We start from the raw sequence: 22,766 nt of genomic DNA, 5'->3' as shown, positions 1-22,766 counted from the left end.
TAAAATTTTCAGTTTTTTGTATGTGATGTGGGAAAAAAAAAATCAATTTTGTGTATGAGAATATTTCAGTCCTGTTTCAGTAGGAAGTATAAAAAGTTATCCTAAATTGCACTCCTAAAACTGCCTTTGGTCAAAAGTAAACTAAAGTGGATGCTGGGTCATTTGTACTCTGCGCATTAGTTTGAGGATTTGACCCAGCACATTGGGTCAAGATTGTGATCTAACAACGGGTAAAAAGTATCCATACTGACAAGTTAAAGCTACCAAGAAATGGATTACCAGGCATTCTATCAGTCGTAGTAAAATCAATGCTAATTTGATCACCAACATTTTCTAAGAAGAAGAAGCAACTTTCCCCTATAAGGCGTCACCAGAGCAAGTCTGAAAGGGTATTTGAATAATTCAGCAATTTAGCCGCCACCACCAGCCACCACTTTTTAAGAATTAACGTCACTTTGATTTCAGCGGAGCACACAACAAAATTGTCAAAAAATGGTGATCAGCTTCAGCACTTTAGCCCGACCAAATCCAATCTTCAACCCAATCTGCTTTGTCAAAAACAACCCGACCATGGATAAAAAGATAACCAAACCTGCTCAAAACTCATCAAGTGGATTTGGAAAATAAACTAGGAATGTGTGCGTATGTGGCATGTGCGGGCTCCCAAGGCGTCATTAACAGCGGTTAACTTCTTTTTACACTTGGATAATAGTCAAAAATATTAAAATGGCATACTCAAGTCATACCCTGCGCAACTCCTAAAGGGTTTATGACGACCACTCCGGTAACAGATGATTAGAATTCTAATTGATCTCAATGGGAACTGTTAATCCCGTGGTGGTGACACAAGACACCTCCCGCTCGTGCAGTTCGCAGGATCTCCACCTCCCTGTCTGTCACTCACATTTCATCTCGTCTCGCTCGGAGAGACCAACCTTTGCGGCGTCTCCAATCATATGCCTGAAAATCTGTTTCCAGGGTAACCAGGCCACCAAATACTCTCCATCTCACTGACTGGAGGACCCTTTGTTTACAGTGTGTATGGGCTGTGGCGATGAAACAGGTGCTCCGCGCACACACGCGCACACACTCGCAGATTCTTTTGTAAAAATCTGGCAAAGTATGTCTTAAAACGTGAAAAAATAGTCAAAACACTAGAATGTTCCAAAATAGATGCATCTTTGTTACATAACATTTTACAGAAAACTGTACCATGTCTTGCGTTAGATTGGAAACCAGCGCACGTCTGCCACTTGTGCGCGTGCGCGTAAAAAAATACTCCAAAGGAGAGAAAAGGCGTTCCTCAGTCATTCTTCCACTGTTCGTGCTTCCCCAACGTGCCTCCCGCTTCTCCGAGGGAGTAAAATGTTTTGTTTTGTTTTTTAGTTTTCAATCCCCTCCTCAATCAACCCCCTCTTCTTCGCCGCCCTTTTTGTCCTTTTTTTTTTTTTTGAAGAGTTGTCTGCAACTAAAGTATGCGGTGGAATGCGCCGCGCGAGAGCTTGGCCATGCGGGAGGAGAGCGCTTTTTGGGTGAGCACTGACAGATGGAAGAAGTGAAAAAGACATCGCCCGGAATGCGTCCCTCCTCGTTGATGATTTGGGGAGCTTTACTCTTCAACTTCAGGTAGGCTGTTGTGTGGAATTGACGCAAGTCTAACGCACTTGTAGACTTTTTTTTCTTCTACCCGAGGTCTGACAACGATTTCACTTCAATTTCAACACAAAGCGCGACGTGATGCGCCACGTTCGTTTCTCCTATTAACACGCGCAAAGAAACCACACCGCGCGTCATGCGTTTTGACGCGCGGTCCCACCCACCTGACACGCGCCGTGTTTTTGATCGCTGCCGTGTTTTCCAGGCTCGTGGACGCCAAGGAGCACGACCCCCGGTCATCGTCCAACATGTCTCCGTCCGACTTCCTGGACTCGCTCATGGGTCGAACGTCAGGCTACGACGCGCGAATACGACCCAATTTTAAAGGTTTGTGTTCACCTTTGGATGATGATGTAATTAATTCAACGCCACTAAGAAACAAGTAAGCAGCTCTTGTAATCGCTCGTTAATTAATTGATTAATTGATTGTTATCCGGAGATAGGTAGGAGAATTGTGATTCAATTGTGGACAATCAGTATGGCCACTTCATTCCGTACACTTACGCAATTCAACACAATAATTCCTCACATGCTCAAGTTTCATTGGCACTGTCAGATATAAATTATTGAAACTGAATCTTTATCAATATGGTTGTGTAGTTTGCAGTGGTGAGCTGACGACTTTGTAAGTGACAGTTAAGGAAACAAAAAAGTTCAAATGCAAAAGCAGACATCTCAATTGTAAAATAAGTTATACCTGAATAAAAATAGAGGTATTTGATGTCATTTCATCACAAAACCAGACAGCTCCAATTTTTTCACATAACTAAAAATACTTTAATGTAAGTATGCTTTGTGGTATATATAAATAACAGGTCAGTTATGAGAACTATAGTCCCTTGAACTAACACTTAACTAAAATAAATCTTTAATAACGGTCCCTGGGCCAAATCACGTTGATTGCCGACAGTAATATCTTCTTCGTTGTTGCAGCCCTCAAGTTGCTGTCAACCCGTGTGATTTCTAACAACATCGAAAGGCTTCTTTGGAGATCATATGCACCTTTACTTAGTTGCATCAGAGTGTACAAATCCAACCACAATAATAACAGTGACAGTGTCAAACTAAACTCAGTATTATCATGTTTCTAAATTCTAATACGAGTACCCTAATGAAGTGGCTATAACTTCTCACCCTAACGCTGCATGTTTTCCCCCCAAACATCCCACCATCATGTGCACAAATGCAAAAAAATAAAAATGCAAAAACAAATGAAAGGAGGTGTGTAAATACCAGAGTCCGCAGGGAGGTGTTGATGAATGCTCGCTACAGGCAGGATGGGGGGTGTCACCCTGACAGCTTCAAATGATGGATGGTGCCCCCATGGCAAGGCTGCAGGCTTTCCGTCTTGTGGTGCTGAGATGCTGCGGAGACACAAACAGCAGCTGTCATTGGAAACATAAGGCGGGTCCCGGCCCGCTACCAGACGCGTCTGGTGGGCAGGGATAAGTCCAGATGTTTTTTTTGGGAGGGTCTTCCTCTAGTTTTTAATTGGAGTCAAATGGAGCAGCAAGAAATTGAGTGTACAGGGAGGTGTGTGCGTGTTTTTTTTTCTTTCAACGATCATCTGTCACGATAAAGGTCTACCGTGACCATCATAAAAAAAGGTGAAAGGACAGTGGGGGAAGGAGGGGTTGACATTATGAATTATTTACATAATACATACATATGAATTATTTACATAAAGTTAAGTCATACATTTGAAATATTAGGGCTTTTTTAAAATTTAAAAATAGGACTTTATTCTTCTCACACCATCTAAATGTTCTCGATTATTTTCTATGTTATTTTATATATTATTCTTATTTTTTGCTTAGTGCTGCAAGCCAAATTAGAATTTTGAGCTGCAGGTATGGCACCACTTGGCGGAAGTGGGAAGGGGAGCGGTGGTGGTGGGGTGGGGTGGGGGAGTTCAAAGTCATCCATGCACTTCAAATCTGAACAAATAGCCAAATACAAAATAAAAACAACACTTGCAAGAAGCTACAGTTGGCCACAACTCACACTCAGAGAATCACTAGGCTACACCCCTAAAAGGCAACACTACAACTCAACAGTAATTACACTTGATATCTACAGTGCTGAAGTATTTGCCCATTTTTTTGTGTGCGCGTGTGTGCCTTCATAAATGAAATTGGCATTTTGAAAAAGCTTTTTTTTTCCCTTGGGTTGTCTACGTGTGATACTAAAATTTGTTTGAGTAACTGAAACCTTTGTGTTTGATAAGTATGCAAAGGACACAGAAATCCAAAAGGGGGCAAATACTTTTTGACAACACTGTTTTTTTTTTTACAGCACTCTCTTGATAAAAGTCACAACTCTTGTGGAATGATTCTTTACAATAAAATACAACTATTAATACTTTTTTTCATCTAGAGTGTTGCTATGACTCTATTTTCATAAAATATTTGTAGATGAATCAAAAACACACCTTTTCCATATGAAGCAATTTCCACATGGTGCTTGTCACACCTTGACAAGTGTGTTGCATTGCTGAAGGATGACCTAGATTTCCTTTTGCTGACATTGTTGTGAGCTGCTTTTATTTTCCTGCTCGCCCCGTTAAATCTTAGTCAGCTGACAACAAAGCGAGGCAAATATTAATACAGAGTCTGATGCAATATTGATGGGGAACGTGCGGGGAAAAGGGCAGCGGCGAAGGCTGACAACCTCACTTTGCGCCTATCGGAAGTTTTGCTGGTACCTGAAATGGCAAACGCTTGCATGCCTGGCTAGGAGATTTTTACTTCAATGCTCATAAGAGCCATGCTGGAAAATGATCTGATTGAGGCGGGAGGAGACTGGAAGGAAAGCGTTTTGGTGCTCAGACAAGAGTGAGGAGAAATTCATGTCAAACGGACTTCATTTGGGAGTTATGAAAGAAATTAGGACATTCAGAGCGTTTGCATTTTTTATGAGCACTTTTGCACATTAAAAAATGTCCATCAAAGCATGTATGCTCCCTGGCCAAAACATTAGGTACACCAGTGCACAATCTAATGAGATCCACTATTAGAGCTGTTTTGATTGGGCTTGATTGTGATTGGTCTGGTTTATTGTAACAAACGGACTTCTTCACGAGCACTCTAAATTCGATTTCATTCATTTAATTGGTGAAACGTATGTAAAAAGAACTGAGACGTGGGATGCACTGTGATCATCTTCCACCACCAAAATTCCCCTGCAGAGGGAAAATAAATGTCTTTCAATTCAACTTGTCTCAGAGAAGAAGAGTGTTAACAAGCCTGCCAAATTTGGAAGTTTAAAAAAAAAATTGCCAAGCACATAAAATGAGTCATAAAATTCTTAAAAATAAAACTTTTGTCTCCGCTCTCAAATGCTCGCATGTATGTGTAAAACTGAATAATGGATGCATACATCCTACGCATCCTTATATGTTTTAGCTATGAAAATGTACTTGAATATATACGGTTTCTATATATTAAAGTCTTCATTGGCTGAAAAATATCCCAAAATCATCGCAGGACTTTAGCATGCCACAACAACAAGTAGCTCCGAAGCAGCCACACCAGCGCAAAGCCCATGTCAAGATGCTGGGTGCCAAGTCAGACCTAAAAATAAATAAATACATAAATAAATCCCTTCCTTGATATGGCTGAAAAGGCTACTTTTTCTGTGTGAGGTGCATGCACTGGCAGCTGACAACAAGGCGCTCTAAGATGGGAAAACTAGCAACCTAACTGCATGTCACAAATTGATCCAGATAACCATGATGCGAACGAAGATGCTTAAGTTCTCAACTCATGCCAGATTTCACATTACGTTCCTGGACCTTATCTTAGCTTTTATGTTAGCATAAGGCTCACCTCTAAAACCAAAACACTTGTATAATAAAATGTATATACTTATTGTAAGACAGATTGATTTATTGCATGTGTTTGTTAAAAAAATACTTGTGATATATAATAATTAGAGCTGTCAGTTTAGCGCGTTTTTATTGGCATTAATCTAAATGAATTTTAACGGGATTAAATTTTTTCTCGCGAGATTAACGCGGCACACGTCACAAGCGGATGTTACTTGTTTGGAACTATTTTGTGTGGGAGGTTACAGTGTTCTGCGTCCATATAAATAGAGCGGGTGGAGCTTCTCTGTTTGTCTGACAGTGGTAGCGACCTAGCGAAAATAAAACGTCTCCAGTGTTGTCATTCGAAATGAGGTCTACACAAAAACTGTAGAGAGACTTCCGCACAAGAAGGACCAACACAATCAACATAGCCTGACTGTGTTAGGGGGAGTGACCCCCCGTCCCCCTTTCAGAATGGTTTGCCCCAGCACCAAGGGAGAAGTGTGTGCGCTTTTTTGTACGGCGGGCAGTTTTGAATACAGCGGCACATAATGAACACTGGTGTCTGGTGTCTCGTTATTCTTCAACAAACATACAGAAACAGACAGCTGTGTTCACAGTAAACTTGAGAAAAACGAAGTATGTAACCATGGTTTAAATCTACTATAGGCTGAGTACTAGTTTACCTTAGATGTGCACTTTATAATGTTATATTGCTCTGTTTTGATTTTATAAAAAAAAGCTGTTAAAGCAGCTGTTGTGTGACAAAATATTGTTTTCACTGTTGTTGATGGACAGTAATATTGTGTGAGAGATTATGTGTGAATAACTGCTCCAAGTGAAAAATGTTCATGTAAAATTGAAAATCAAATGTGTTATTTCAGTAAATATTTGCATTTGGGACATAGAAAACTGATTTATGATTCCATGTTGATGAGAGCATTAAAATGGGTGAAAAATAGGACAAAAAATGTAAAAGGAAATTCAGAAACGATAAAAAATGTGTGAGTAATCACGATTAATTTTTTAGTCCATTTGAGTTAATTATGACAGTTGCATTTTTAATTAGATTAAATATTTTAATCGTTTGACGGCTCTAATAATAATCATTTTAAAATCAAAAGATCGAGGAAAAACAATTTCAATTCAATTATTTTTCATAATCGCACAGCCCCACTAAACAGTTCTCAGCAATAAATTTTCAACATTTATAATGTGGGTAATGAGAAACAAATCTCTGAATTGACTTTACATTGTCTTTCTGTCAAAAGTGGTGGGGAGTGGTTGGACTGCATTGGATGGTGTCCCTTTTGACGTGTCCAGGAGGTTATAAACAAGCACGTTCATCCTTCATTGCCACTACCGAATCAATGTGTTTAAGGCGTGTCATTGTCATTCCATTCCACAGGTGCCCCCGTAAACGTTACATGCAATATTTTTATCAACAGCTTTGGCTCGGTCACGGAGACAACCATGGTGAGTTCTCCGGCATTGCGGCTGCTCTACTGTGCACAAGTGTGAGTGAATGTGTTATCTGTCCCTCAACCTGCAGGTCCGCCCGTTAACGTTACCTGCAACATATTTATCAACAGCTTTGGTTCTATAGCTGAAACTACTATGGTGAGTTGAGGGGTCGAAAACACTGAGTGAATTCATCATTTAAAAAAATAGATATATATTTTTTAATCATCCTTTCACAAAATGCAATAATTGAGCGGTGCCTTGAGATACAAGTCTAATTCGTTCTGTGGCCACCCGTCTAACTCAAACCACCCAAATCTTTCGTCATCTTTCCGCATTCAGAATTTGTGTGTGCGTCATGGCCACTTGGGGGCAGGATAAAACAGATGAGACAAACATGAGGTTTTTACAACTGACTCAATATGCCTATTTTATGCAAAATCAATAATTTTAGGCTAAAGGATAAAGAATATATGTCTTTCTACATGTGTTGCTCAACCATTTGTGTGTGAATATCCGTTGCCTAAAGGATAATTACGCAACACAGATGCTATTGGTTAGCCCATCTACAGCATTTTGCATTGTTGATTGTCTTAAGTGCACACGTAATTCTATTTGTTTAGATTCGCAGTAAACATCAACTGTTAATGGGAATAAACAGTTTGAAGTCTTTTTTTGAAGAATAGTTTGCTCTCCGGAAAGCTGATGCTTGTTGTAAAGTCATTTGGGTTCTCTTATTAGCCAACATAGAGTACAGTATTTCAAATTTCTCAACGGAAAAAAAATGTCCGAATAACGGCTTGGATATCAAAAAACCTTGAAGTTGTGTCACTGGTATCTCAAGGTGCTTATACTGTACTATCTCTCTCTCCAAATGACAAAAAAACTGATCACGAGAGATGTGTGGAAATATCAGCAGTTAATCCAAGGATTAACGTGCATGTTTTATTTTATTGCTTTATTTTTTGCTTGTTTTTTTTTTTTTTTTTGCAAAACTTGATTAAAAAAGCTATTCAGTCATCACGAGAAATAGGCACACAAACAATCATGGTTCCCTGACCATCCTTCGACCTTTTACAACACTTACACCAAATGATAGTCATCACAAGAGATGTCAGCGAATCATTAAAATACACAACAACACAGTTCAGCAAGCTCCAGCCCGGCCGTGGTAAAAGTGAGGATAGTGGCACACAAAATGGACGGCTATGTTCCTAAATGACAAGAACTGATGTTTCTGTTTGCATCGTTTTCTCAGAGAAAATTATTGGTTGGACTTTCCTTTTTTTTCCAATTAAAGGAGTCTGTTAGAGGATCATGCAGCGAATATAAATGACACATTTTGCTTTCAGCTACCATGATTCCCCTCTTTTTTTTCTCATTAATCTAAATTAATAATTCATTCAGTAAACCCTAGCTGGTAAATCTCCACCAGTCCAGCCAATAACGGTGGGTGGTGGCTTGAGCTTCCAAAAGCGCTGATATGCTAAAATATCCCTGCTGCTAACGGGATCAAAATACCCCCCCCCCCCCAAAAAAAAAATCGGTGAGGCCGCACGGCAGTGCCCCACCAAAAGCTTCATAATGGCTGCTAATCACCACTTAGATCGTGAATGGCGGATGTTAATTTGGGCACGGGCTGGCAATTACTTGGATTACGACACGGGCGCGAACGCTCGCGAGGCGCCAACACGCTGATGAAATGTCAAACAGCATAAGAGCATGTCATTGCGCCGACACATGCTTCCCATTGCTCCGTGCTTTGCTCCTCTCCACGCGCCGAATCTAATAAACACATCATTTGCTTTCTATTATGGCTCCTACATGATTGCGCTTAATGAGAAAAGTTGGTGCAAATTGGAACGCTCCCAACTTTTATTAAAAGCCAACATATTAAAATATTTGACAGGGACATCTGGATGATGCGGATTCATTTTCACTCCTGGTTCATTTACAGTGCATCACGTGTTGTTCTTTCATTTTTGGGTTGTAACTTTTTGGATCGGTGTTGTGAGCATGCAAGATTGTTTTTCTGTCTTCAAGTCACTTGATTTCAACAAATCGCTGTAGTCTCCCGCGAAGTGACAGATACGACAGGTGACAACAGGATTATTCGTTTTGTCCCAGCAAGACCGATTTTGAATGACACGAAACACAAATTGGCTGTGTTCAGAAATCAGCCAGTACGTGCTCGTTTTCATTCATCTTCCAGGTCATAGCCCAAAACAGTGTTTCACAACATTTGAGCCAATGTACATATTAATTGTTAGAAAAGGCTCACGGCACACCACCAAAATATCACCGAAAGCATATTGGCACTAAAATAATGATGATCTTGTCTCCCAAGTTTACTTCCTATGAAATCTGGACCTGTTGAGTTGAACAAACGAATGCACAGGTTAATTGTACCTTCTGCCATCTAGCGGAAGAGAATTTCATTGTCACTATGTGTCGCTGTCATAGATGACAGGTGAGCAAAAATCAAACCATTTTTGTACTAAAGAAATAATCATTTTCAGAGCAATTAAGTGAAATTGGATAACTTTCCACATTTCAGGGTTAGCAAGAAAGCTAATGATTCCAAAACCTATCTTACCCAAATTGAAATCAAACATCAGCTCAGAAAAGTTCAACTATTTGCCGTTTTAACTGTTCTTTACATTATCATGCATCATTTCTCGAGGTCAGAACAAGAGCGCGACATATTTGCAAGAGTACATGGAGTTCCTTACCTGCAGTGGCGCCGTACCACAGGTTATCGGAAATGTGCCGTAGTACGTCAATAATCTGCGGTAACACATTAGCAAAGTGTTCATTTTCGTCTATATATGTAACAAAAACCACGGACGCCCGTCGTCATGAAGCGAGGACCTCTGTACACACAATAGCCAATGTGGTTTATTGACTGTACCTGAGGTCAATTATCCTGCGGTACTACTTTCTCGATGCGCTACAAGGCACTCAATTCAGTTATTTTAGCTGTAAATCACTGCAAGCCATTTTTCTTCTTCCGTGTCAAAACAAGACCACGAGAGATTATAAAAGAGATGAGATATATCGATAAAACAAACTGTTTATATCTATACGGAGTTTGACCTCTGAGGTTAAATGTCAGGTTGATAAGCACACGGAGCAGCGTTGTACTGCACGGAATTGAACGTTTTAGTCGTGATTCCCGCTGTGGCTAAACAATGAGACTATTGATTTTGGACGGACCCGTGATCCCAGACGGCAGGAGCAGATTGAATTGGATCCGATCAAAAGCTGCGCGTTGTTGTTTTCTCCGCTCTGCTGGGCAGAGTTGAAACTGAACTTTAAACCTTCAGGCAAATGATGTCGATAAACAGTGCAAGGAAAGGAATGGAGGTTGAAGGGCTTAAGACATAATATGGCGGTGGAAGCTAATATCAAATGTCAGATGAAATTACTTTTTTCTACAGGGCGCAGGGAATGCTGAGCTTGAAAACATTTAACTGTAACTATTACTTTTCATGTCAAGGCAAGAACCCCATCGATTTCTTTCAGATCGCAAGGTTAGAGGTGTGGTGTCAGAAAACTGAAATCAATTTTTAAATTGCAAAAAAAAAAAGAACCTTATGGATTGGCACGGATCTAAAGGTGCATGTTACTTTCTCTACTAAGTAAACGAAAACATTTGTGCCGTACTGGCTACGTGTCAAAGCACCAGTTGCTCTTTCAAGCACTTCATTGGCCTACTAATCATTTCAAATTGATCACTCATTGAAGGGGTATTGCATTTTCAGCCAAACAAAAATCCTGTTGGTTACAAAGTATGTCTGATATGAGATATTGGAGGTGATTGAGGGTAGACCAGTTGGTCCATTTTGCTTTTTGAAGTGATTCAGGCTGCCGTTGGTCAAGACAAATTGATCGCCTGAAATATAAATTGAAACAAGGAACCAATTGATTTGGGATGATATCCTCGCCAAAGTCAAATCAGTCAGACTGACAAATTGCAACGTCTATCCTGGGCCAATTTTCCTCACCGGTGATCACTTCGCGGGGACTACTGTTGTCTGTGATATTACCCAGCAATTTCCCAATACACTAAAAATAAAAAAATAAAATTAAAAAAAAGAGAGAGAAGCTATTGTATGAAAAAAAAAACAATGCAGATGACTGACTTTGTATCGCCAGCGTGCCCCCTCTCCCATAAGCCCAATAGCTGCACCACAAAAATATGCAAAGCCGCTTGTCATGTCTGCAGGATTACAGAGTGAATATCTTCCTGCGGCAGAAGTGGAATGACCCCCGGCTGGCGTACAGCAAATACCCAGACTCCTCCCTGGACCTGGACCCTTCCATGTTGGACTCCATTTGGAAACCCGACCTCTTCTTTGCCAACGAGAAGGGCGCCAACTTCCACGACGTTACCACGGACAACAAGCTTCTGAGGATCTTCAAGAACGGCAACGTCCTGTACAGTATCAGGTGAAAGATGACAAAGAAATGATTTTGCAGTTCAGTCGCGTCGGGTCGCATCCTTTGGTCGCATTTCTCAGGCTGGCGCTTGCAATGATAAGTGACTGGTTAAAATTTGTTCTGCCTTTAACTGTGGGGCATTATTAATAGGTACGATGAAAAAAGGAAGACAAAAATGCTCAGTGATTTGATTTAATTTTATTAGTATTTACCGTTAGTTGGAGTTTAACCTACACAAGTGGTTGGTACCCTTCTTTTCTTGCATAAAAGTCAATTAAAAGTAATTTTACTTACATGGTTGGCAAAATTATAAGTCAAATTTATACAACATGAATATTAGTTCATTTCTTTTTCTGCGGCATCGAAGATTGAATAGAGTCACTTTAAATGTGATTTGATTCCATTGCGAGTGTCCGCTTTGACATTCCATAATTCACTACATGTAGATTTGAAGAAAAAAAAAACTTTTGATGGAATTGGTACATGGTAATCTCTGAGAGGTTTGTTAGGGACTGAAAGATTTTTTTTTAAATAATAAAATGGAAATTCATGCCCAGATTGCATGGATCTGTGGACTCCAAAAGAGTTCCAGGCCGAACTTGGGACTTTAATTAAGACCAAATAGTGAGTATGAAAATATTTCATTCCATTTCTGTATTACGTCAAACAGCAGCCCAATTCAATCTTCTCGACACAGAACTGAAAGTGTTTCAGTCTATTACGGAGGCTGCTCGGGGCTGAGTGGCGCTCGGGTGGAGAGGCGGAGTGGGTCGACGCCAGAGATGAAAGCTAGTTAGCCTCCATCACTGTTCGCGCCAGGGAAAGATGGCAGGGGGCCCCCAGTGGGTATCCGAATGCATCGGCGAGACAATAAGTTGCAGTAATGAAAGTGTGATTGGAAGCCGCTGGAGTGAATCGTTGCAGAACCCAAGTATCACTGCGCCAGGCTTTACCTCAATGGCAATGCCCGCTTTCTATTATTTGTCTCTATTCATTGGCTTTCTCGTGGTCGCTCTAGGTTGACTCTCATCCTGTCCTGTCCGATGGATCTGAAGAACTTCCCTATGGATGTCCAGACGTGTACGATGCAACTGGAGAGTTGTAAGTATCCACTTTGGTTTGCTACCTATAGCGTCACATCTACCGTAGACTTTTGGTTTTGGTCTCGCCGTAGTCGGCTACACCATGAACGACCTGATCTTCGAGTGGCTGGAGAACGGCGCCGTGCAGGTGTCAGACGGTCTGACGCTGCCTCAGTTCATTATGAGGGAGGAGAAGGAGCTGGGCTACTGTACCAAGCACTACAACACGGGTAAGCGGATGCCGCACGTTGCTGTATATGAACCACAGCGACGTGGTATCAGAACCCGGGCTGGCGATCTTTTCTCGACAGGCAAGTTTACTTGCATCGAGGTGAAATTCCATCTGGAGCGTCAGATGGGCTACTACCTAATCCAGATGTACATCCCCTCCCTCCTCATTGTCATCCTCTCGTGGGTGTCCTTTTGGATCAACATGGACGCCGCCCCTGCTCGAGTGGCGCTTGGTATTACCACCGTGCTCACCATGACCACTCAAAGCTCCGGCTCGAGAGCTTCGCTTCCAAAAGTAAGAGCATCATCACTTGTTGTGGCAAGTTGTTATATTCCTCGATTAAACTTGCAGAAGCGCCAAGAGGTGTCTTTGTAGGAGGAAACTGACAAAATGCGGCAGCATACAAGGTCTTCGGACTAACGCGGTATCTGCTCTCAAACGCATAGTGTACAAGAAAGAATACATTTGGCGAATGAACCACATGCTGCTTCACCATGTCTAGTCATTATTATCTGATCACTTTTGTTTTTGCAGTTCCCAACTTTTTTTTAATAGACAGACTTCCTTTCTTACAAAATGAAAGCATACTCGTCGTCTGGGAAACTCTGCAGGTGAGAAGATAAAAAAAAAAAACACTCTTGAAGTTTTAACACCTGCCAGTGGATGCGTGATGCCTCCTAATGGTTCTTCCAAACATGCTGTCGGGATTCGCCGATAGGGGAAAACTCCTTTCTCCAGATCTGATTGGGAACCTCTCCAGGATGTAATAAGTTCTCCAAAGGCTCACGCTCCACTTCCTCACCAAATTGGATGGAATTTGAAATGTTTTCATCTACTCTTCTGAGTCATGTTGCCTTCAATCAGAATCAGAATCATCTTGATTGGCCAAGTATGTAGAACACAGAAAAAGAATTTATCTCCGGTAGTATAGGCTGCACTAGTATCGCAATAACAAACAACTACGATTAACCAAGACATGACATATAAGGATGGAAAGACTTTCCGTAATATAAGGATACCGTCGTGCAGTAGTACCACCAAGCGACAATGTGCGGAGTCATCGAGCAGAGATCAGTGGTGCAATACAATATACAGTCAAACCTCGGTTTTCGTCCATAATCCGTTCCAGAACACTGTTCAAAACCGAATTGTTTGAAAATCAAAACCACGTTTATTGAACACGTCTGCTCACAATGGAAAGCGACACGAGGACGCGTCACTTCCTCGTGTAAAGAAAGCGAGAGGAGTCAAATGGTGCATTCAAGTGCGCTCAGTTTGTTCGAGAACTGAAATTTGTTTGTCATCCGAGGCATAAAAAACTCGAAATATTTGGTCGAATACCGAATTGGTCGAGAAACTAGACGTCCGAAAACCGAGGTTTGACTGTACTATGACGGCTGTGCAGTTAGTGCAGATAATCGTTGCACCGTGGTAGACGATTCAACGTTTGTGGATTACCATGACCTGGATGACTGGGAATCGAAGCACCTTTCCTTTAAATGTTACCCGACAGCAACGAACGTCGGACGCTCTTGCGGTCTGATGTCAGTTTCAGCTGAGGAAGATTCAGTTGGGGTGATAAATTACATCAGTGGTGCTTTTCATCACGTATTAAAGCTGTCACAATTGTTCGCGTTCATAAATGATAGATTTTGAGAGAAAAAAAAGAAAAGGAAGGAAGGGCTTTAGTAATTTTAGGATTTAATTTTTTTTTTTTTAATCCTTACAGCCCTGGTAAAGCAGTTTTGCTTTAATGAGGCTTTTGGGCCGGCATTGCAGTTATCTTCAGTCTTAGCCAGCTCGAATTGAGCATAAGAACAACGTTTCTATCCCAAGCTCACAACGCAAGTTACTTTCGAAATAAACGCGAAGCTAATGAGAAAGTCATGTTAATTCCCAGTGCACTGGAAGTTACCTGTGCAGTTTCTATCAACTGCCTCTCGACGAACTCTTCCCTTTGTACTATTTCAAGCAAAGTGTGAGGTGCGCCGTGCTGAGAGATCAGTGTTTTCCCAATTTGACTGAAGACTGGGCTTTTAAAGTCAGCATTCTGCCGGGGGACTCGTGCATATCTCGCTTCTAAACGTACCTGCAAATTGTTCAATGTTGTTCGTAGTAAAGGCATGAGGGAGGTACATATTGAGGATCCATGAAGTGATTAGTCTGTTTCTGTATGAGCGGGGGACAGCTCATCAAACACGTCGATGGTCTCGAACATGAAAGACACGTAGCGGTGATAAATATTTAAAATGAGGCCAGGGAGAGGCGCCACTCGCTCGAGTGGTCTCATAAAGCTGAGTTGCGGCGTTCCGCGTGCTAAATCGGCGAGGTGACGCTGACATACAGCTTTCATCTTCCTCACAATGAGGACGGGGTGATATCAACATCCAGCGATTGTTCGTGGCTGAGGCGGTTATTATCGTCCCTAGCGCGTTTATTGTCACACAAACATCAATGCCGCACGAATCGCTTCTCTAGTTTGGTGTGCATAAGCGGAGAAACGTAGAGTATGATCCAATGTGATTAATTTAGAAAAACCATGGCAGGTAAGACTTCTTTTTATGCCATAGCGCAATCGATCCGCTGGCCGACAGGAGAAGCTGGAATTAAAAAATGTTTCCCGCTGCCCGCAGGTCTCCTACGTGAAAGCCATTGACATCTGGATGGCGGTGTGCCTGCTCTTTGTATTTGCGGCATTGCTCGAATATGCCGGGGTTAATTTCGTCTCCAGGCAACAGAAAGAGTTCCTCCGCTTGAGGCGAAGACAAAGGAAGAATCACAAGGTAGACTCTCAACCTCGCTTGTTTACTGAAGTTTGCGCAGGCACATTGGGTCGATGAAGATAGGAAACGCATTGTCAACAGTCAGATTGCTGAACAACATTTGGATTTCTATGCTGTTTACCGTTGGTGTTTGGGGATTTAAGCCGATGGGAAAAGTAAATTGACAACGATGTGTCTCAACCAGTCCTGCATAGTATTATAATTTCATTAAATGAATCTCAAACTATTTTACACATCTTTGAAGTAGCCTTCTGGCCATCTTAAGCTAGCACCTATCATTACTAGCATATCCTGTACATGCAAAGATGTTGAAATGATATTGATTGAAGTGATCAATTGAATTCTGTTTCAAATTTGGGCCATTGAGTCGAATTGATTGAACGTTCACGTTTTTGGCAAGATGGGTAGTGTACAACTTAATTTCGTCTCGAATAGTTTGCTATTGAAAGACAGCATGATGTCAGGCGGGGCAGTCTTATGGCAACCATTCCGTTCAAAGCCCCGTTTGGGAATGGCGTGGAAACGTGTGGAGCACTCCCGTTACATGAAAAATATTTTAAATGAATAAGAAATGATCAGTTCTAAACAAAAGTATTTATCTTTTGATCTGAAACTCAAATGTCTTTCCAATTCCATTGCTTTGCATCTCAACTTGGCCTAACCTCCCTCTTTTCGTAGTTTATGCCACCCGAGGTTTAATGTGTCCACGTTTTTTGTTTGTTTGTTTGTTTTGTTCAGGATGAAGACATGCGTGACGGACGCTTTAATTTCGCTGGCTACAATATGAACCAGTGTCTGCCAAGCAAGGACGGCTCAGCTGTTAAGAATGCTGCTCCGGCCGCAAACCCTCAGCCGTCTGTCCCCAAAGACACTGACAACATGAAAAAGAAGTTTGTGGACCGAGCCAAGAGGATCGATACCATCTCTCGAGCTGCCTTCCCTCTGGCCTTCCTCATCTTCAACGTCTTTTACTGGATCACCTACAAGATCATCAGGCACGAGGACATCGACAAAAAGTAACGACTCCGCTCTTCTGCTTGTTTCTCAGACTTAAGATCATTGAGGAGCGCTGCCAAGAGATATTCTTTCAGGGATAAAAAGTCTCATGTTTGTGAACCTTACGGGAGTGTTCAGGTTGTACGGCAGCAAATACTGAATTAGGGAAAACTGTGGGGGGCTGGGTGGGAGGGGGGGGGACTCAAGGGTTAGTAGCATTCCGGTTACGGTGGACCAAATCTTTTTCTAACCCTTCTTTGCCTTGAGGTCTGTCCAACTAAGATACAATTTGTAACTGTGCGGTAGCTTCGTTTGAGACTCTGAGACTTTTCCAAGTTGCCACGGGAGGAACTTCTTATCGAAAGGGATTTGTTTTATATCCTACTACTGTCACAACACTTCCTTTAAAGACAATATACTGTAAAGAGAAAGATGTATTATATGGAAGACGCAAAAGCACATGCGGCCATGTTATATTACGGATGTGCGTTTGTAATAATTCAAGGATCTCCCGATTAAAAGGGGTCTTACCAGGTTAAAATATATACCGTATTGGTCCGAATATAAGACGGCCCTGATTATAAGACGACCCCCGCTTTTTGAAGACTCAAGTTTGAAAAAAAGACTTTTTGAACACCAAATTAATTTTTATACAGACAATAATGACACTACATCTGAAACAAATGATTATAACAATATATTTGAGAGAAAAAGCATCTTGAAGTTTACACCATAACTTCTCCTTAGCTGCCGGTTAACCTGGCCGATCTTCGACCCACTTTTCTCCAGATTGTCGCTACGTTTCTCCATTTTCTGTTATCTCTTCTATTATTTTCCTCTATTTTCTTTCTTACTGCTATTTTTTATTTTTCTTCTTTGTGCTACCGCTATTTTATTTTTTTTTATTCTTTGTGACAGGGGTTCGCTTTGGCTTGGGGAGTCAAGTTCAGCATTCGCTTCAATGATATCTGGCGCCATTTAGCGTCGTGAATTGGTATAATGTCTAGACCCCGAATATAAGACAGCCCCCACTTTTTTTCAATGCAAAATACACCGTCTTATATTCGGACCAATGCGGTATATATATTGAATTCCTTTGGATTTTAACTTCAGGGGGTAGGCTTTGGCTACAAAAATAGTTTTTGACATCATCATCAGGAGAACACAAAAAGGATGGGGAACAACCAACATTTCTTTGAGATATGATGTGACTTCCTATTTTACAATCAACAGACTGGAAAGTAGCACCAACCTTTAGGTACCGCACAACCGCAACCTGTCAAAAGTGGTTGGCTTACTGATTTCTGACGATGAAAAAGAAAAATGGAGAGAGAAGGGTAAAAAGGGATCTTTACTGCTCGGTGATCATGGGATTTTTGTCCTTTCCCTTTTTTTGCAAGCTTGTGAGTGTTTGGAAAGACATTATTTCACAATACAGGTTGTCATAAAAGTCACGATAACACTTGATGTCTTTCTATTGTGGTTATTCGTTCAGACGTGAGCCAATTAACATGCTTGAGCTTAGACTTTGCAGTTTTTGTAAGCATTGCTTTCTCTTGACCATGGCTCACCAATTAGCACCGAAGAAGCGTTGCAAAATTGCCACCCAGCAAGATGTTTTTCTAACCAACCCCCACAAACACACATTACCTCGCTTTGCGCAAAAACATGCTCTGGGAGTTTGTCCGAACAGATTCTGTTTTGAGAAACGTGCCACGCATAGCGTAAAAGGAATGCGTTGGAGCTGAGTGACGGCCGTAAAGCTTCTCAAAATCAGAGGCAGCAAAATCTTGAGTTACAAAACGTGCAACACCTCAACTTGCCAAATGCTGACGGTCTCACGAGGCCAATTCGAAAAACGGGAGTGCATCGTGACTTTTGGGACACACTGAATAAAGCAAGGCTTTCCAAATTTGGAACCTATTACAGTATTATTTTATATTTATTTATGTATTTATTTGTATTGTGCCCTCGACGATGAGTATAAAATACTCATCCGCTGATCACTAAGAAGGCACACAATTTCTTTTTGACCGATGTGTACATGTCATCATTTTTGTAAGTTTGGGTCCGAAGAAGGAACCAAGTTTCTACTTTGAATCTTGAACTGAAAAACTTTAGGGAACTCTGACAAACTATTTCCCAGTTTCAAAAGCCATTTTGGTTGTAACATAGTCCATCCAAGTAAAGCACCAGATATCTTTTTTTTTCTTTTTTTTGTAGCGCTAGTCCAATGAACTATAACTGAAGGTAGACTTGGTTATTTGAAAAATAAATTACCTTTCTGTATACTCGTCTCGCAACGGCCGTGTACCTTTTGACATGTCGGATGGAGACGTACAGTTCTGTACCGCAGAAAGGTGGAAAGGACGACACTGAAACTGTCTAGCACGTATTCTATAGAACTGCTAATGGACCTGAGGAACTCTTTCTTTGAATGCTCCTATTGAAAATGTTTATTTATCAGCCTGAACGTCAATAAACAGAACTGGCACCACATTTGCCTCATTTTTCTCTCACCTCATTGAAGGTCAGCCCAACCATACGCATTTATGAAAAAAAAGAAAAAAAAGAGAGATACACTTTATATTGCTTTTCTGTCGTGTGAGATCTCAGTGGAAAATAACAGACAAATGCTGCTTTGGCCCGATGGCGGGTCAGATAAAAACTCTCATCTCACCGAGGTGATGACGCGAGCCATGGATGACTGCGTGGCCTGGGGTAGTGTGGATATTATCTGACGGTGGGTTTCCTCCAATGCATAATAATAGACCTTCACCATTGTGCCGGTTCAAGTATGATCGGAATGGAAAATCCCCGCGTCTGGTTGCAAAAACAGCAGAATGCCAATTTGGTGTAAAAAAAAGGCTCATAAATACGTATGTTGCGATGTGCTTGGCCAAAAGCCGTGACTATACAGCATATACAACGCATAAGGATACAGGTGAGTGCAGCTCTTTATAGGGGTCGTATTTGCATTGAGAGCAAATACAACAAAGTCTTGGAACATAAATATGCAAGCCTGCGTGAGTCACCCGGCCCAAATGACAGGAATTGTACACTAATCAATAACATTAATCCTCATGTAGAAAACCAATCACTTCCAAGTTTACATAACAGCCCATTAATATTTTTTAAATTATGTAAAGCGAAGGGGGGGTAGGGGGGGTAGGGGGGGAGTCATTACGGCGTGTGACAGCGCCTGAAAGAAAAATTAGTTTCAGCTGCTAATTGCGTTGAGGATCGAAACAACTTTGGTGTACGGAGGGAAAGAGTGGAGGGGGCGGGGGCTTTGTGAGCAAGGAGAGGTGAGAAATGAGAGTTGCCATGGCAACAGCAACCAATCGAGAAGGCCAAGGAGAGACTGAGAGCAAATTGTCGCGCCTGTACATTATTGAAGATGAACGCTATTGTGGCTCAACACGAATAGTGCAGTAAATTAAAAAGAAACTACCGTGGGAAAATTAGGACGGTACAACCAGTTGAACACGCGGTTTGCAGTGGCAAAGGAAATGCAGCCCTCAGAACTTTTCTCAGCGCCCCATTTCCTTGCGTACCCATAACACCAACAAGCTACTATTGTGAAAAACAGGCTTGGCTGCCACAACTTTGATCATCTCTTCTACTCTAGTGTGTCGGAAAGGTTCCAGAACTCCTTGTCACAAAAGAACTATTTCTCGTCCTAACTGCAAGGTTTCCCCTGTGAAGAATTTCCCCTGGAGTCAGATGCACTTTCCCAGCCTTTTCGACAACACCTTCATACCCTTCATTTCATCTCGTCATCTTTAAACATTGCAGACATGTTGAGCATCTCAATCCATATGGACCTAAATAACAGTCATGATTTGATATTTTACCATCACTACTGCATGAAAGATACACCGCGGACAAAAGGTCAGGGATCGTTGGCTTTCAAATTCAATTCCAGGCTGAACGTAAAAAAATGCACGATTCATTTTGAAAACGGGACACTGTTTAGCGTTGTGCATGTAAGGACTATAATGCTACTATTATTAGGACATCAGTCTGGGTACAGGAGGCCACGCATTTGACCCATTATTCATTTTTAATATCTTTGTGTGCCGATGCACATATTGCTTTTATGGTACAGATACAAGGGTCTTGAATTGGATTTGTGTAGTTGTTGTTTGCAGTGGAACTTCACTGCGTCATATAGAGAGCCTTTGTTAATATTTTGGTTCATTCATCGAACGAGTAGCAAATTATTCTTTCTAGGAATGGCAATTCCCCAGTCCACTTAATTCTGTTCAGGGTTAGAAGAGGCTGGAGCCTAACTCTGGGCAAAATGCACACACGGGCTGGATTGATTTAACAGAAAATTAGCTGTTAATTAATCATTACATTTTATCGCAATTTTCTGAATGAAACAGAAAAATCTTGAATGTTCGGAACTCCTGTTTTCCGTACCAGTCACAACCCGTTCTACTTCTTCAGGTCACCAACTCCCAGTAGTTGAAAATGAAAGTAGAGCGCACTCCATTTTGCAATTCCAATTTTTGCTGGCCATGACAAATCAATTCAACGCAATTAATTATTATTATTATTATGCACATCTTAGTTTATTTTTAGGAGATGGACGCTGTGTTAAGAGACATGTTTTTGTCATTTTGTCACATTTTGAGAAAAAGTTTGACATCCAAAATAATTCACACCCTTCCTCAATGCATGCATATTCGATGTTCCAAACATAAAGTTGATTGCAATGATCTTGATAATCCAGCAAATGTACCAAAAAAAATAAAAATCATGACTATCTAATATAATTACTAAGTAAAGTGCTTCTTCTTTTCTCGGCTATGATATTCTTTTAATGTGCCATCATTTTAAAAATCATTCTGTTCGATGAAAAAAATAGTGAGACGTGAGGCTTGGGTAGAGAAAAAACATATGCAGTATTTGTATGAGTCCCCTTTGGTCAGTTTATGATAGACTTCTGGTTCGGTCAATCTGAAGACATCTTGTGCAATTTCACAGCAGCATCGTACATGAAACTGCATCGTGTCACCAGAAAGAAAACGAGTGAACCGTGAGGTGGAAGAACAAGTAAAAGCTTTCCCTTGTGCAATTGCGCCACCCTCCCACTGTCATTTCTCACTTTGGGGTGAAACTAGAGAGCATCAACAAATAGTGTGGGGACACAAAGTCTAGAGGATTAAGACGAGCAGTGTGCAGCAGATTGCAGCGATGGCACCTCGGAAGTGATCAAGTGGAAATATGCTCAAGGGGAGACAGGATGTGATAATAAAATGGAATCAAGTCAGCATCAGTTTGCTCTTGGAGGCCAAATAAGATTTTTTTTTCCAGCAGTAATAGCATTATTTCATCTGAGTCTCCATGAGAGCTGCTAAATCCCCATCAAGTTGGGCATCCGTCAGCTTTTGAATAAACTCACGGTACCTTCTCACATCCACACGTGGGTTCAAATTCCGCATACTCCTCTCCGCGTCCCGTTGCCAGGCGAGTCGACACCTCTGGAGGCCTTCCGGCGTGCCCGGTTCGGGGATCTCCTTGGACCCCATCGCCCTCTCCTCACCTTCCTGCTCCCCGCGCAGCAGAGGTGACACAAATTCCCGTAGCGATGCCACTTCCTTCTCCAAAGCCAAAGCCAGTACCTCAGATGACCCCTCTCCTCTTAGGCCTCGGATGTGCTGGATGGAGCAGGATGCTGGTAGGTAACCTAGCAGGACATCCAGATGCTGGAGCATCTGCAATTGACTGCCAAAGAGCAACAGAGCCCATTACAAACCATTGATGGTGAACTCATGTGAATACAATGCGCTCACTTTGTATTTTATGTGGCCCAACAAACTTTGAAAACAAAATACGGTACAATTATGAAGCCCTCGAGGTAAAAGTGACAATATGACTGAGATTGTGTCCCGATTTATAACTTGTCATTTCACCCATTTACAAATTTATTCTTGAAACCTGGCCCCTCTTGCAAAAGTAGCACAGTTGTGACTTGAGTGACAAGTTTCACTTGTTCCGCGAGCAAGCTAGTAGCTCAATACAATTCGCATCTCAAATCAGTTTTCGCCACTCATATGAATAGAAATACCATTTGTCCATTGCAGCATCCCCCATGCAAATTTTGGTAACGTCCATTTTTTTCTTAAGAAAACATTTATTTCCACATACTGTAAAATATATATTTAGAATAAAAAAAGAATTCAACAGTTTGGGGTGGCCCGGTGCTCCAGTGGTTAGCGCATCGACCTCAAGGTGCACAGGTTCAATTCCAGCTCTGGCCTCCCTGTGTGGAGTTTGCATGTTCTCCCGAGCCT

At 41.5% G+C, this 22,766-nt stretch overlaps 3 protein-coding genes across 15 annotated transcripts in view; 1 reads left to right on the top strand and 2 right to left on the bottom strand.

Annotated features, from left to right (window-relative positions):
* Positions 1-22,766, bottom strand: part of gpm6bb (glycoprotein M6Bb) — a 223,063-nt gene that overhangs the window by 165,170 nt on the left and 35,127 nt on the right. The gene's annotated exons all lie outside the window — the stretch shown is intronic.
* Positions 1-22,766, bottom strand: part of fancb (FA complementation group B) — a 42,161-nt gene that overhangs the window by 12,912 nt on the left and 6,483 nt on the right. For 2 of the 6 annotated variants that reach the window (XM_052082545.1, XM_052082548.1), the window contains exons 8-9: positions 21,880-22,197; positions 2,890-3,020 (exon numbers count right to left, since the gene is read on the bottom strand). In XM_052082545.1, the coding sequence (XP_051938505.1) occupies positions 2,890-3,020; positions 21,880-22,197 (449 nt within the window). Of the gene's footprint in view, positions 1-2,827; positions 3,021-9,657; positions 9,713-13,310; positions 22,198-22,766 lie in introns of those variants that run through there. The other 4 variants (XM_052082546.1, XM_052082549.1, XM_052082547.1 and 1 more) reach the window with 4 other exon arrangements.
* On the top strand, positions 1,324-17,928 carry glra2 (glycine receptor, alpha 2). Of its 8 annotated transcripts, none has more exons than XM_052082575.1 (9): positions 1,324-1,626; positions 1,862-1,983; positions 7,017-7,084; positions 11,184-11,377; positions 12,387-12,469; positions 12,543-12,680; positions 12,762-12,976; positions 15,316-15,465; positions 16,204-17,928. In XM_052082575.1, the coding sequence occupies exons 1-9, from the start codon at positions 1,547-1,549 to the stop codon at positions 16,483-16,485; spliced, it is 1,332 nt and encodes a 443-aa protein (XP_051938535.1). In that variant the 5' UTR covers positions 1,324-1,546; the 3' UTR covers positions 16,486-17,928. The 8 variants fall into 8 exon arrangements, with proteins under 8 accessions (XP_051938535.1, XP_051938536.1, XP_051938534.1 ...); XM_052082576.1 differs by lacking the exon at positions 7,017-7,084 and adding an exon at positions 6,873-6,940; XM_052082574.1 differs by lacking the exon at positions 7,017-7,084 and adding an exon at positions 6,873-6,940 and having other exon boundaries at positions 11,154-11,377.

Source organism: Hippocampus zosterae, chromosome 12, assembly GCF_025434085.1.
Source record: "Hippocampus zosterae strain Florida chromosome 12, ASM2543408v3, whole genome shotgun sequence".
NCBI classification, from domain to species: domain Eukaryota; kingdom Metazoa; phylum Chordata; class Actinopteri; order Syngnathiformes; family Syngnathidae; genus Hippocampus; species Hippocampus zosterae.
This window is presented reverse-complemented; position numbering and strand designations above follow the sequence as displayed.